This window comes from Lactuca saligna, chromosome 9, assembly GCF_052625555.1.
Source record: "Lactuca saligna cultivar CGN05327 chromosome 9, ASM5262555v1, whole genome shotgun sequence".
Taxonomy (NCBI): Eukaryota; Viridiplantae; Streptophyta; class Magnoliopsida; order Asterales; family Asteraceae; genus Lactuca; species Lactuca saligna.
This window is the reverse complement of record NC_136425.1, coordinates 79551640-79566822: the sequence shown is the minus strand read 5'-3', so window position 1 is coordinate 79566822 and position 15183 is coordinate 79551640. Positions and strand designations below refer to the sequence as shown.

Genomic DNA, 15183 nt, shown 5'->3' with positions numbered 1-15183 from the left:
GGGTATGATGATGGGTAGATGAATGATGAGAGATAGGAGATGACGTGAGTATACATTGGCAGCTATAGACTTAGTGCCTATGGGACAAACACCGAGAGCTATGGACTTAGTACTTGTTAGACGTTGGTAGCTATGGATTTAGTACCTGTTGGTAGCTATGGACTTAGTACCTGTAGGAATTGGTAGCTATGGACTTAGTACCAGTTGAGCGTTGGTAGCTATGGATTTAGTACCCGATGAGTAAGATATAGCAGCTATGGAATTAGTGCTTTACGAACGAACATTGGCAGCTATGAATTTAGTGTCAGTCCTAGAACCCTGGAAGTAAGGGACTTCGGAATAAACGAATGAATAATAGATGACTCTTAGGTGAAATCCTTAAGAGTAAAGAAGATAACGGGAATGGGTAATGGGGTTAATTGTTTGATAATTAAACATAACAATTATATTATTGTGGGTTGAAAACCCTATGTACTCACCAGGTTTCCGACCCTGACCCACTCAGTTTATGTATATCACAGGTAACGAAGTGAAGTGACTTTACACTGAGAGAATTAAAGAGCTATAGATCACTAGTGTAAATCATTGTAAGTTCTGTTTATGCTTATGTTTCGGTATTAACGATGACATCCCAAACGTTTTAAGATGAATAAAAACACGTTTCTTCGAAAATGTTTTAATAACGTATTTATCATATTTTTCTGGGAACAAATTCCGCAACCTTTTTATAAAATGAAGTACTCTGATTTTCATAAAGCATAAACAAAAAAATCGGTCTTTTCTGGCCGTGATTTTGGGGATGTCACAGTTGGTATCAGAGCATTAGTTTAAGCGAACTAGGAATATGAATTTATTTCTAGACTTAAACTTAGAATGCTAAGCGATGATTGTGAGGTATGAGCACTAGATTATTTTAGGAATTGTGCCTAAAATGCTTTTATGTGCTAAATACTTGTGTCTGATACGGTGTTAGTTGTTCGGATCTATGGTCTGTTGCCGACCGGATCTGGAAACCTTATGTGTTTAGGATTCTAAACGTACGAATACGATATTAGAACTAGCATATAAACGTTTCAGAGTGATAAGGATGATTTAACCGTCAATCCTAAGTAAAGATCTAGATTCACCTTATTCGGTGTATAGATCAAGATGGCAAGAACCCGTGGCGGAAACGTGAACGCAAATGGGAACAGGAACCAACCCCCAGTGGTTCAGCAAATACCTGTTATTGAAGAAGTTGCGCCTGAGCCAGTCACCATGGCTGGAGTTCAAGCCATGATTTGGGCTATGTTAGCTGAACAAAGGGAAGAAATGAGACAGATGTTGAATGGGGACGAACCTACCGTACATGTTGAACCGACGGAGCCAGTTCCCGAGCAATCTGAGGAAGGGAACTACATCCGCCAAGTGAGTTGAGTAGGGACTCAAGGTGAGCAAAGGGATGGCCCAGAAGGGAGAAACAACAAGGATGGGCGGATGTATAAGAATTTCTTGGGTGCGAAACCACCAAGCCTCTCAGGAACCCTGAAGCCGGTTGAGATTATGGATTGGATCTCTGAGATGGAGATGGTGTTTGAGAGCTGCAGCTGTAACGAGAAGCAGAAGACTGTCTTCGCAGTAAGACAGCTTAAAACCGGAGTCTTGAGCTGGTGGAAGCTATTGGCAGATACGATGCCACGAGGAGAAGCCTTAAGGATGTCGTGGGAAGAGTTTTTGGAACAGTTGAAAATGCAATACTGTTCAGAGATAGATCTGATAGACCTAAACAATGAGTTTCAGAACCTGAAGAAAGGAAAGATGAGTGTTGATGAGTATGCCACCGCGTTCACCGAAAGGATGAAGCTATTCCCCTACTTGGTGCCTACTGAACTCTCCAAGATTGATAGGTTTGCTAACGGACTGCCCACTGACTTTGGCCCAATGGTCAAAATGGCAACTACTTTGAAAGCAGCTGTTAGGGCAGCTAAGAACGTTGAGGCCCAGATAAGAGAAAAGGGTCTAGAAAAAGATAAGGTAGGAGAGAAGCGGAAGATAGAAGGATCTTCGAGGCCAAACAAGGAAAGCAAATTCTCAAAGTTTGGAGGAGCAAATGGAGGTGAAGCAAGATGGTGTGATAGATGCAAGAAGAAGCATGGTGGAAAGTGCAATGAGGAAGTGACTTGTTACAAGTGTGGAAGGACTGGTCACTATTCCAAAGACTGCACGCATAATGACAAAGTATGCTATGGATGTGGAGGCAAGGGGCACATGTCCAGAGACTGCCCAAGGAAAAATAAAGCAGCAAGACCAGAAACGCCACCAAGGCCAAGGGCATTTCACATGATCCTCGACAAAGCAGAGAACCATGCGAGGAATCAAGAATGAGGACTTCTTACCCGAGGATCGGATTATGCAGTAGTCATAGTTTCGTATGATGTAGCCTAGTAGAGGCATAGTCTAGGGTGAACTTGAACACCTATGTAATCGTTTCAAGAAATGATATAAAACCCTCGTTTTGCTATCTGATGTGTTGAATGATTGTATGAATTGCTGCATGGTGACTTGGGAAACTGCGGGCCAATACTTGGGACGAGTATGAGTAGGTGTGAAAGGTAGTAGAGGCCTATACTACCGGAAGCACAGGACTCACACTTGGATCAGGGAAAGTCACAAGGTTACCAAGAAGCCAGTAATTGATTTCGTTTTATTCAAGTATGTCATTACCATCGTTTCGGTAATGACTAAGAAGATTGTTGATATTCGGACCCTAGTGGTCATATCAAATTGAGTCCGACTACGATAAGTAGGTTACGTGGTTCAGAGAACCAAGTTTGATGAAGCGTCCGACTTAAACCAAACAATGGAAATCAAAAGCGATCAATAGAAGTATCGCGCTCGTTGTTAAAGAAGTTGGTAGCTAGAAATGCCTAATGTTAAAAGTGTGATTATATCACATTAGAACATGAAGGAAGGCTTAGTCTGTTTTAGAATTTAAGAGACCTGAGTGTAAACGTACATCACATGATGATAGGTCATAATTTGGAGTCTAATATGAGGTAGAGAGCAGGTGCACGATCATGTACTGCTTACAGTCAATAAGTCTAAGAGATAGACTTAAAGGAATAAAGAAGTTATAATTATTACCTAGGATGAAGAGATGACGTATGGAGTCATTATACGATCCTTGTTTTGTTGATGATTCCGGGACGTAATCATCCTAAGGGGGAGATAATTGTAACGCCCGCAAATCCGGGCTAGTCAATTTAGAGGCAATAGGGGTCGAAAACGACTTTTCGACAAAAGATTCTTTAGAATAAATAATCTTAACCAAGTTGTAGTATATGTCACGAGGTTTTCGTGCATATAAAGAACGCCGAAATCCGAGTTATAACGAAGAAGTTATGACCCGTTGAAGTTTCGCAACGGAACCGGTACGATACCGGAAAGCGTAAATAGTGAATTTACGATAGAGCGAGATTTAGCCTTAGCGATCTAAATGAAAGTCGTAGAATATGCTAAACTAAGAACATCGATAAAAAGAACGCCCAAATCTGACTTCGTATGAAGAAGTTATGATTTTTCGAAGTTTCGGACTAGCAGTATACAACCCGAAATTCGAATATTAGATCGAGCGGGTTTTAGCCGACACGACCTGAACAAGAACCGAAGATCTTGTTGAGAGTAGCGTAACGAGAAAAAAGATGGGCAAAAACGAATATCGGATGAAGAAGTTATGAGGATTTAACGGATCAATCATGTCCCGGCCCGTTAATAATATAAAATTTAAAATCGAGACAAAATTAGCCAACGAAGTCTAAACGAAAGTTGTAGAGTACGTTCCCACCTTCGCGTGGATATAAAGAACGTCGAAAATGGAGCTCGTATGCGAAAGTTACGAATTTTTAAAGTTGCAGCATGAAAATGCGAAGTCTGTGCGAGATTGATGACGTGGCGCGATCAGAGCCGTCGCTTGCGGCCCACGGTCTCGCTCGGATGAGCGACACGTCGCTCCTCGCTACGCCCAACGTCCGGCTTCGTGCGCCCCGCGTCCGTTCGCTCTCGGTCCAGAAGGCGCTACGACGCCTCGTCCTACGCCCCGCGTACGAGGTCCGGGTACGCCCCGCGTACCTTCGCTTCCCCTCCATCCGGTGCGAGACAGCTGGCTGCGAGCTGGCGCCCTTATCCGAGGGAACGCCCCGCGTAGCTGCTGAACGCCCCGCGTAGAGGCAGCCTTCGGCCCCTATAAATACATGCGAGATGCTCCGGATTTTTCACACCATTTCTCACTCTCTCTCTAAAATCTTTTTCTCTCTAAGGTTCCAAACCCTCCCTAAGGTCTAGGTGAACCCCTAGCACCCTAAGGAAGCCCCGAGGCTCCCGGAGTCCCGAGAAAAAGGAGTTTTTCGGTTTTGAAACGCTGCTCCAATTAAGTTCCGGTTTTCGATAAAATTCGCTGTAAGTATGCTACGCTTACGCAATTTTTAATATAGCTTCCAAATAATTATAGGAATGTTATTAGGTCCTTAAAATAATTATTTGGGCTATTATTATGAGTTATATTGAGCATTATTAACGCTTAATAATAGTCAAACTGATTTATGAGTCGCGGTTATCGTTAAACTAAACCCTAGTTGTATCGGTACTAGGTTTTATCGAAGGAACATCGTTGTGAGAGTATCGAAGCGCTGTCCGAGTGCTGAGTCACCACCTAATCAGGTGAGTGCATGGTCCTTTTCATCTTACACATAGATATGAAGTATCTTTATATAAACTACGTGCTATGTGTGCATATTATATGAATACTTGCTGTCTATGCTGGATGAACGTTTTATACATGTTTTAAAGGATTTAAACTGTATACGTATTTTATATATACGAATATGTTGGGTATGATGATGGGTAGATGAATGATGAGAGATAGGAGATGACGTGAGTATACATTGGCAGCTATAGACTTAGTGCCTATGGGACAAACACCGAGAGCTATGGACTTAGTACCTGTTAGACGTTGGTAGCTATGGATTTAGTACCTGTTGGTAGCTATGGACTTAGTACCTATTAGTTAGACACTGGTAGCTATGGACTTAGTACCTGTAGGAATTGGTAGCTATGGACTTAGTACCAGTTGAGCGTTGGTAGCTATGGATTTAGTACCCGATGAGTAAGATATAGCAGCTATGGAATTAGTGCTTTACGAACGAACATTGGCAGTTATGAATTTAGTGTCAGTCCTAGAACCCTGGAAGTAAGGGACTTCGGAATAAACGAATGAATAATAGATGACTCTTAGGTGAAATCCTTAAGAGTAAAGAAGATAACGGGAATGGGTAATGGGGTTAATTGTTTGATAATTAAACATAACAATTATATTATTGTGGGTTGAAAACCCTATGTACTCACCAGGTTTCCAACCTGACCCACTCAGTTTATGTATATCACAGGTAATGAAGTGAAGTGACTTTACACTGAGAGAATTAAAGAGCTATAGATCACTAGTGTAAATCATTGTAAGTTCTGTTTATGCTTATGTTTCGGTATTAACGATGACATCCCAAACGTTTTAAGATGAATAAAAATACGTTTCTTCGAAAATGTTTTAATAACGTATTTATCATGTTTTTCTGGGAACATATTCCGCAACCTTTTTATAAAATGAAGTACTTTGATTTTCATAAAGCATAAACAAAAAAATCGGTCTTTTCTGGCCGTGATTTTGGGGATGTCACGCTAGTAGCATCAAGAACCAATGAAAACAAAGATTAAAATGTTAATATTGTGAGGTAAATGATTCAAGAAAATATAAATGAAAAAGGGAAAGAAAGAAAGAAAGTTACCTTATGTTCCATTGAATGAACTTTAAGAACTTTCTTGTTAACTCCTCTTTTACTGTATGGAATCAATTATAAGATCAAACATCATGAGGGCATAAAAAATTAATTACAATCTACTGGATTAGACATTGAACTTACATGTCCTAGACAGTTTGATCAAAAGCCATTTTCATTTTCCCCAAGAAGCGTGCAAACACTCTTCAACTGAAACTATTCATGGAAATCAAGAGACTACTCATATCATAGTGTACCACTAACCAAACAAATTGCATTATAAATTAAGATTACAACAATTTATAAGAAAATACCAAAGAGGCATATACTATGAATGTTTAGAACATCAATATATAGCTTATCTAATAATGATTTCTTAAAATACTTAAATATTTGATACCTTTCCTTGTCCATTACATGAATGCTTAGTCCATAACTGCACTTATAAGTGGATCCTAAAACAAGGAACCAAATTGCTACCTGTCACAGTAGGTATTATCATAATATTCATATACTGAGATACTCAAAGGTTAATTTATCTCTATGGACTATGGGTCTAGACATTATGGAAATCATGATTACTATCGTTTTGAAATTAAGCCCCTTTTTAAATGCCTACACCCAATTCAAAATTCATATCAATTTATATCTAAAACGGAATCTATATGATAATTTATATAATCCAAAATATTGCAATCATCAGGAGGTAGAAATTAGGGTTAAGATGATAATTAATATGAAAATTCTTATTGACTAAACACTAAAAAAATCATAGAAATTCATCCAGAGAGACTGAGGGCTTTAAACTCTAATAGGAAAAACAAATTGTGTGTAGACAACGAGAAAACCCTAGCAAAACCAACATTAAGGAGTTCAGGAATGTAGAACTTAGAAAAACGAGTTGTGATTTGTGCTAAAAATGAAAGAAGAGTATATGGAAATAAAACTTACACACTAATAGAAACCAGTATAGAAGCTGATGAAGACTACTTTAGGTTTGCGCGAGTTTATGATAGAGGATATCTAACTGATCGAATGGCGTTGGCATGGAAATGGCAAGTCAACAACGAAGGTAGACGGACGACATGAAAGCCAACGAGGATGTGATTTCTAAGGTTTTCCTATACATCAAAGAGAGGCGATGCAGGTGGACGGTGGTGGAGCTGATTTTCCGGGTGGAGGAGGGATTCGAGTCGACGGGGGTTCGATTATGGCTTTGGGAGAAAATTGTGTAGAGTTTTGAAAGAAATCAGAGGGAAGGAAAATAAAAGCGTGGAATGAAAATAAAACGATGGAAGGAAAATAGAAAGAAAAGCGGGGAATAAAAGAAGAGGAGTCTTCGATTTTCGGCGACCGATTGGCGAGGGGAACAAAAAAAAGGTCGTGTAATTTTTAGGAATCGGTTGTTGTTCCCTCGCTAAGAGGTTTTAATTTTGCGACGGATTATCAAGGGAAGGATTTGTCGATAAATTCTTACCGGTCCGTCTTTGATCGCTCGGTAATACCTCTCTAAAATTCTGTAAGGGTTTTGGTTGAAATATTTGCGCGTTCCGTCACTAATCCCTCAGAAAGTCGTCACTGATTACCTACGGTTAGAATCCGTAGCTAATTTCATCGCTGAAAGTCAGGTTTCTAATAGTGTATGGAGTGTGGAATACGACTCCAAGAGAGTTATATTTATAGTTGCAAAAACCCAAGAAGACAACAAAATAACCTTCCAAATAAACGCTCAGCCGAAGGCAAACCCTAGGGCATGGCTTGGTTAAACCGTTTTCTACGGCAACTTACAATATACCCACTATAATCTCCAATACCACGTTATCACTGTTATTATGGTCACTTCATCACATTTTTTTTTTTTTTTTTTTTTTTTGGGGTTTTGCGAACTAAAAAGATGGTCCTTGTATAATAATGAAAGTACAAAAATATATCTACAACTACTAAATTTCCAAGAAATAAAAATTATACAAAATTACATAAATGATCACTGTGTAAAAGTAAAAAATACATAAATGGCCTATGTGTCGATAATATGGATGAATTGCAGAAATTGTCATTGTGCTTATGTAATAGGATTATTATAGAAATTCTCTATATGTAATAGGAGGAAATTTAAAATTTACTGAAATAATGCATGTGTAATATTAATATTATAGAGATTACCTGTATCTTATCTTATATCTTATATATATTTAAAAATAAAACTATAGAAATAAGTAGTATAATTATGGAAAAGGTCCCGGTTGTCGAAAAATAACGTTTTGCATTAGTTTCTTCAGTCAAATATACCCTTTTGCACATAGAATTAATAAAGTTTGGCCGCAATACTCGTGCTTTAAATCCTGATTATGGAAGCATAATTTAAAACATGACCAATGCAAATTGATAGAATGGAAATCAATGAAAGATATGATTCATTTACAAGTTTTCAAGGTATGAAAGATAAATATTAATTGTTTATTTCGGTTGTCCATGATTTGTGTTTAGCTTATACGGCGACATAGAGTGATTCCATCACCCACCGGAAGCTGACATATCTCTACTCTTGGATCAACAGCCAACGCTTTATTCAGCTCTAATACGAAGTCTCTATAATATCTAACATACTTTCGCAGTGGAGCATCAGCAGGTGCCACCAAAGACCCATTCCAAAGGGTGTTATCGTAGCCAATCACTCCTCCAATTTTCACAAGATCAATTAATCTTTTGTGGTAGTTAAGATAGTTGTCTTTATCAGCATCCACAAAAATAAAATCAAATGATCCATGGAATTTTACCTGTAAATCAAAGTATACAAACTAAAGTTAACTTTTAATTTAAAGAAAATAAAATTTATAAATATAAACCTCTCGGAAATCTGTAAGTACTTACGTCGTCAACCATTTGGTCAAGAAGAGGAAGGGCAGGGCCTTCTCTAAAGTCAATCTTGTGAGCAACACCGGCTTTCTCGATAATTGGAAGGCCAATTTCGTAATTTTCACGGTTTATGTCCAAAGCCAATATCTTTCCATCTTCTGGAAGAGCAAGAGCAGTAGAAAGAAGAGAATAACCGGTGTAAACACCGATCTCCATTGTGTTCTTAGCATTTATGAGCTTGAGAAGTAAGTTCAAAAACTGTCCTTCGTCAGCAGATGTCGTCATAAGATTCCTACATTTAGTATTACAAGTAAAACGGATTAGATAGATAACAAAAAGCACCCACAATGTTTTTATGGTAATTAATAATTAATTCAGTTACGTACTCGTGAATCATAATTAATACGTTATATATAACATTAGGAAATCAAATGCATGCAGTAATTATGACTTACCAAGGGTGTCTAGCAGTGACCTCTCGTAGCTCTTTCATGGATTCTGGCTCTCTGGGGTAAACACTGGTTTCGAGAATGTATTGGTAAAGTGCATCGCTTTGAAGGAGGCTCTTGTGGCCAACTTCTTGGTGTTTTGCAGGCTGAGCTTCTCCGGTGGCAGCCATTGTAACAAATCTCTGGTGTTTGACTGTGAAATGGAGAGTCGAGAGTGGGTAATGGTGGGTTGAAATGAAGCTGAAATGGAAGGATAGGGTGTATGGGAATATATAAGGAGTGGGAATGGAGTATCGGAAGGTGGAGGGGTGGTTCTTGTGCGTGGGGTTGGTCAGACTTGAGCTTTCATTGCAGTTGTGGACTTAGCCAACCATAGTGGAAAGCAAGAGTTGGTAAAGCCCACTTGTTTTTTTTTTTTTTTTTTTTTTTTTTTTTTTTTTTTTTAATAATAAAACTATATGTTAAACGGTTATCATTGATGTTGACAAAGTATGATTATTATTTTACAATTCGTCCATATCATACTATTAAATATGTTTTTATTATTGCCTTCATTTATGAGTAAGTGAACAATCATCCGATCAAGAGATTACTCAGAGTAGGCATCAAATATAAGGCAATGACCAGTTACATAACATTAATCAATTGATATCTGAACCAAACAAAGCTTCAGTATTTTGTTACTCAAGCATTGAACTTCAAAAAATTAGTGGATTATAGGATTGTACTTTAACTATGTTTAGTTAGAAAGTTATATTTTGAAAAATCTACAAATTAATAAGGTGCTTTTTATATTAAAGACGTTATATTCTGAAAAATCTACCAAATAATAACATTTTTGCTTTATATTTTGGACAACATTATTATAATTGGATAAACTTCATAAAGATATGCTGCTTCAATAGTGTTGAAAATACTATGTATTTATAACATTCAATCTCATATTTATTATTTATTATGTTTAGGTAATTTGTGTCAATGTTGCTATTCTTGGTTTACTCTCATGAAATAGTTTGTTCAAAGGGGTTATTTTTGTTATTGTGGAAATGTGGGTTGTGGCTCGTTTCTTGCAAACTGCAGGTGAGGCGTAGATCCTTGTCCATATCCAAGACCCGTTCATATTCATGACACAGAGATATATATTGATGGGGGCAGCAGAGGATTATTCATTTAGTCGATATTTTTGCGACAAGCCAGGAAATACGCCCCCAACCATCGTCGATCGTTGAACAAACAAAATGTGATAAAACAATCTTGTAAACGGCCAAAATTTCAACTATCATTCTTATCAACGTTAGAATCATAGTCTCAAAAATAGGTACGCAAAAAAATCGTCTCACTTTGCGAGCATATTAACATATTTAGATTCTACACACTACCGACATTCTAGAAATGTAAATTTCACAAGAATTCAACACTGTATGAGCAATATATGATATTTATAGGAAATAAATGTTTACCGTACTTAAAAAGTTACAACGTCGAAAGCTATAAGAAAATTTGTCGACTTTTGAGAAAAGTCATCAACTAGACAAACGTAAGACCACTTAAAGTAGGGATTATGGAGCAAAGAACACTTAAAATGGAGATCACATGAGGAATATTTGATTTTTAACAATAATAAAAACACATCGAAAAACGAAAATCAAAACCAAAACGACCAAAAGGAAAGTTATAGAGAATAAAGTGATCTACACGAATATATAAGACTCGTCAAAAATCGAGTTCGTATACAAGGTTATGAAGTTTCGAAGTTTAATTATCCTGTCAAGCGTGCTCACACTCAGTGCACCACACGTACTGACAAATGATTTCATTGAGATACGAGATGATGTGGCACACTGAGGAGACGACATGTGGCATGATTTTACGGCTCGCACACATTTGCCTGGCGCGCACCCTAAACCTACTATAAATAGCAAGCTTCGGTAGACCATTTTCCTTACCCCTCTCACTCATTCTCTCTCTATCTCGATTCTCGTGCCACTATTCCGAATGACTCTCAAAGTCCTAGTGTGTGTGAATTTCTACACTACATCAATGGTTTCCTAATTAACATGTGAGTTCACAGCCCCATTTTCAGCCCTTTTCGGGGGGGGGGGGGGGGGGGTAAATGTCCAAATTACATCTTTAGTTATCGCTAAATATAGTTAGATAATTATACCCATAGTGTTAGGATAATATTATGGTGGTAGCTATCTGCCCAAACTCTTTAGCTAAAATTATGCTAAGTTGTTATGCAAAACTACTATGATAGATAAGATCATACCTAGTTGTCACATTGTTCGGTTGTCAAAAAACGCTGAAACTCATCATTATAGCTACCTTTGGATAAGCTTAGTATCTATTATTACTCTACCCAAATTCTAGGTTATGCTATATATATATATATATATATATATATATATAGGTGTGTGTGAGAGGTAAATAATATTTATAATAAGTATAGTGTATAAAACACAATGCGAATAACAACACAACTGACCATAGGAGGCCCCCACGACAAGAGTTGTAAAAGACATTATTTATCAACACGTTGATTGATATCCAGCTAGCATCAGACCTATAATCGTTAATTCTTAAATACGATATATATATATATATATATATATATATATATATATATATATATATATATATATACACACGGAATTGACATTCCCATTTGTGGTTGCTAGCTACAACCTAACAACAAGTCAAAGCAGGCATAACTTTTTTACCACAGTGATGTCCGATGAAGGGTCGTACTATTTATTTCGGGATCAACATTCATAGTTCAATTATAGGAGCTCATCGTAAATTTGTCAAACTAAAACTAAGTGTATTAAACTACTAATATAATTAAGTAGTGATAGTACACAAAAACTCGAGGAAGCGAGTTAAACAAACTAAAACTAGTATCTTAAACTCCTCATATAATTAAGTAGTGATAGTACACATAAACTCGAGGAAGTGAGTTCATGTCAACCAACATTTAACTATCTTAGACTACTAATAGGAACCAACCTAAGAAAGTAGTGATAGTACGCTCAAACTCGAGGAAACGAGTTTGATTTACGATCATTAATCTAAATACCATTAAACCTTGAGGTATGCCTTGAGAAACAGTGTCTATAATAAGATAATAGAAACACTACGAGGATATTAACCTTGAATTAAGGTGACGAGTAAAGTATACCTCTTCTATCTAAATCAAGATTCAGATTTAGTGACCTCACTATCTGAATCCCATTTCCAAAACACTAGAGAATATGCTAAAACACTAACCAAGGTTGAGGTTACAACGAGTGCTAACTTAAGAACAACAACATATTATTTTTCCACACTTACCATAACTATGAACTCACCAACATTATGTTAACCCTCTCAAAATCACATGTATTCCTAGGTTAACCTATAGAGATAAAACAAAAACTATCAAACTGTCAAATGGAATGAAACTCGACAAGAAGGCCTCTTGGAGAAAGACAACGACTCTAAAAGTAACGTCGCTCGGTGTTTCCGCCACTAGGCCGAGGCTTTGACAATTTTTCTCTACAGACACACTCAGAGCTCTTTCTCTCTCTCTCTCTCTCTCTCTCTCTCCCTCTCTCTCTCTCTTTCTCTCTCTCTCTCTCTCTCTCTCTCTCTCTTACTTTTGTTTAGGGTTTCATGGTAGTTTATCTTCTTCATTGTATAATCCTTTTATTCTTGATCGATTATTGAAAACCTTTGTAGTATAGGTTAAATGTATAGTTATGAGAGTAAATTAGGGTTTTGTAGTGAGGTTTGATTTGTAAGTATCTTTAAAATCTTTGTTTCTTTGTCCTCAAAATATATAAGAAATTTTGATGTCAGGAAAATTTGCTTCATCGCTTTTTAACTTGGTACTAGAGCAAGGTTTGCTCGAGGTTTAGTTCATCGACTGATATGTTCTTATCGGCGTTGTAACATCAAGGTTAGATTATCTAACTCTTTCCAGGTTTTTTCTATATTGTTGATTATCCTTTTGATCTCTGTTATTTGCTTAAATCTAGGGTTTTTGTTTGATTCATTTTAGATCTATCTATGTATGATAGATCTAGGTTTTTTATTATACTTTGTCTAGTTCTAGTTACTGCGAGGTTTCTTGATTGTGTTTCAGGATCTATTGTTCCTGGCCTAATCGCGTCTACTCCTGGGAAGTTCTTTGGTGCTGATTATTTTTGTAACATCCCAAAATTCAAGACCAAAAATTTCATTTTTAATTAAGTTATTATAAAACCAATTAGTATAGAAACATTCATAATAACATTCCATGTCAAAACCAAAGTGTAAGTAATCAAAACATATTAACACAAAACAATATCAGAGTGTAATCCCAAGGATCTCATGTGCGGAAAACATGGTGTGATGTGTTGCGGTCGAGCCAACTCCTTTCCTTTGAAAACGAAGTACCTGAAACCAAAACTGAAAACCGTAAGCACGAAGCTTAGTGAGTTCCCCCATCATACCACACACCATAAAATAACTTACAGAATGGTTTTGAGCAATCTAACACTCCTAAGGTGTGCATTCAACCCTAAATACGTTGAATCTATTTTTTCTCTATTATACATGCAAAGTTGAACTTTCCAAGGTATTACCATAGCTAGCATACAAAACATTGATAGTTGGGTACTAAAACAAGTTAGATGACATACCTTTTGTTTTAGATGGAAGCCTTGGACCTTTAAGAACTTAGTGCCCCAAGTGTTTCACCTCAAATGGAATCACGCAAGACCACCAACAATGGAGGAAATTGAGAGGAGGTCACTTGCACTCATAAAATTGGCTAGCCCTCTTGTGTTTCCACTAGTCCTTATTTCATGAGCTAGAGGGATTCTTACATAGTCTGGAAAACTAGGGTTACACCATGTAAACCCTAATGACTTTCCATATCCCTCATGAACCTCCATGGAGTATCCATGGGTTACCATATGGGTGTAGCCCAACATGAAGAACTATGGATCATAAGCCTACTTTATAAGAATGAATAATTTACCAAATCAACCCTTATACTTAATTAGTCTCTTTTGATCACAAAATTAATTCCAAATTAATTCCTTATCAATACTAATTAAATAATATGATTTAATATTAATATATTAAAACTTATAATATATTAATAAACCATAAATAACCTCTTCTCAACTATCCATCCTTTAGATTTTTCCGGTGCCATGCAACCCAAATGGACCATGCTACTCTCGGGTTAAGTACATACCAATAATAGTTATGGGCTTAGACACCTAATCCAAAACATACTACCAAGCAATTTTGGGGTGCCTGACCTACCCATGTCCACCCATTCTGGGGTGCTTTCTTTACCCAGGTCAAGCCATTCTAGGGTGCTTGACTTACCCAGGTCAAGCCATTATGGGGTGCTTAACTTACCCATGTCAAGCCATACTAAGGTGCTTGACTTACCCATCGGTTTATCTCAACCGACTACTGGGGACTATTTCACCCCTACCACTACCACATAATAACATAACATAAACATACTACTAGGCATGCATACGTACTGACTACCCCTTCGGTATCTTTCAACTGGTATCTGGGGACTATTTCACCCCTACTATTACTAACACATATAATAGAGCATCCTAGCACATAAAAGCGTATCAGCTAATGGAAGATTAGACAATTATCACAAAGATAATCATCTCATACATAATCTCCTATTGGTGGGCCGACATTGGTGCCTTACACCCACCTCTACTGGAGGGTAACTCACATCACACTGCTAAAGTCCCGCAGACAAAACCCTGACTACTGGATGACAGCTTCCCGAACTGTCAATATCAAAACAACACCCAATTAATAATTGGTTTCCAACACGAAAATCATAAGTCCATGGTTAGGGTAAAAGACTACTTTACCCCTATTTTATCTTGATTCAAACTCAATGCCCAATCCAAAGGCCCAAAAGCTAAACTATGATTCAAAGCCCAAAATATGGCCCGACTTAAAGCCCAAGTGAAATTAGGGTTTTCACATAAAATGACGATTAGGGTTAAGTGTTTCTTACTTAACCCATTAATTACTTAATCCATTAAGTCCACTACTCTATT

At 37.3% G+C, this 15183-nt stretch overlaps 1 protein-coding gene across 1 annotated transcript; it reads right to left on the bottom strand.

The window, feature by feature from the left end:
* Positions 1-8164: 8164 nt before the first annotated feature.
* LOC145014651 (caffeoyl-CoA O-methyltransferase-like) lies at positions 8165-9369 on the bottom strand. The gene is made up of 3 exons (XM_078973075.1): positions 9116-9369; positions 8676-8952; positions 8165-8581 (listed from the first exon to the last, which is right to left on the bottom strand). The coding sequence occupies exons 1-3, from the start codon at positions 9277-9279 to the stop codon at positions 8288-8290; spliced, it is 735 nt and encodes a 244-aa protein (XP_078829201.1). The 5' UTR covers positions 9280-9369; the 3' UTR covers positions 8165-8287.
* Positions 9370-15183: the final 5814 nt, after the last annotated feature.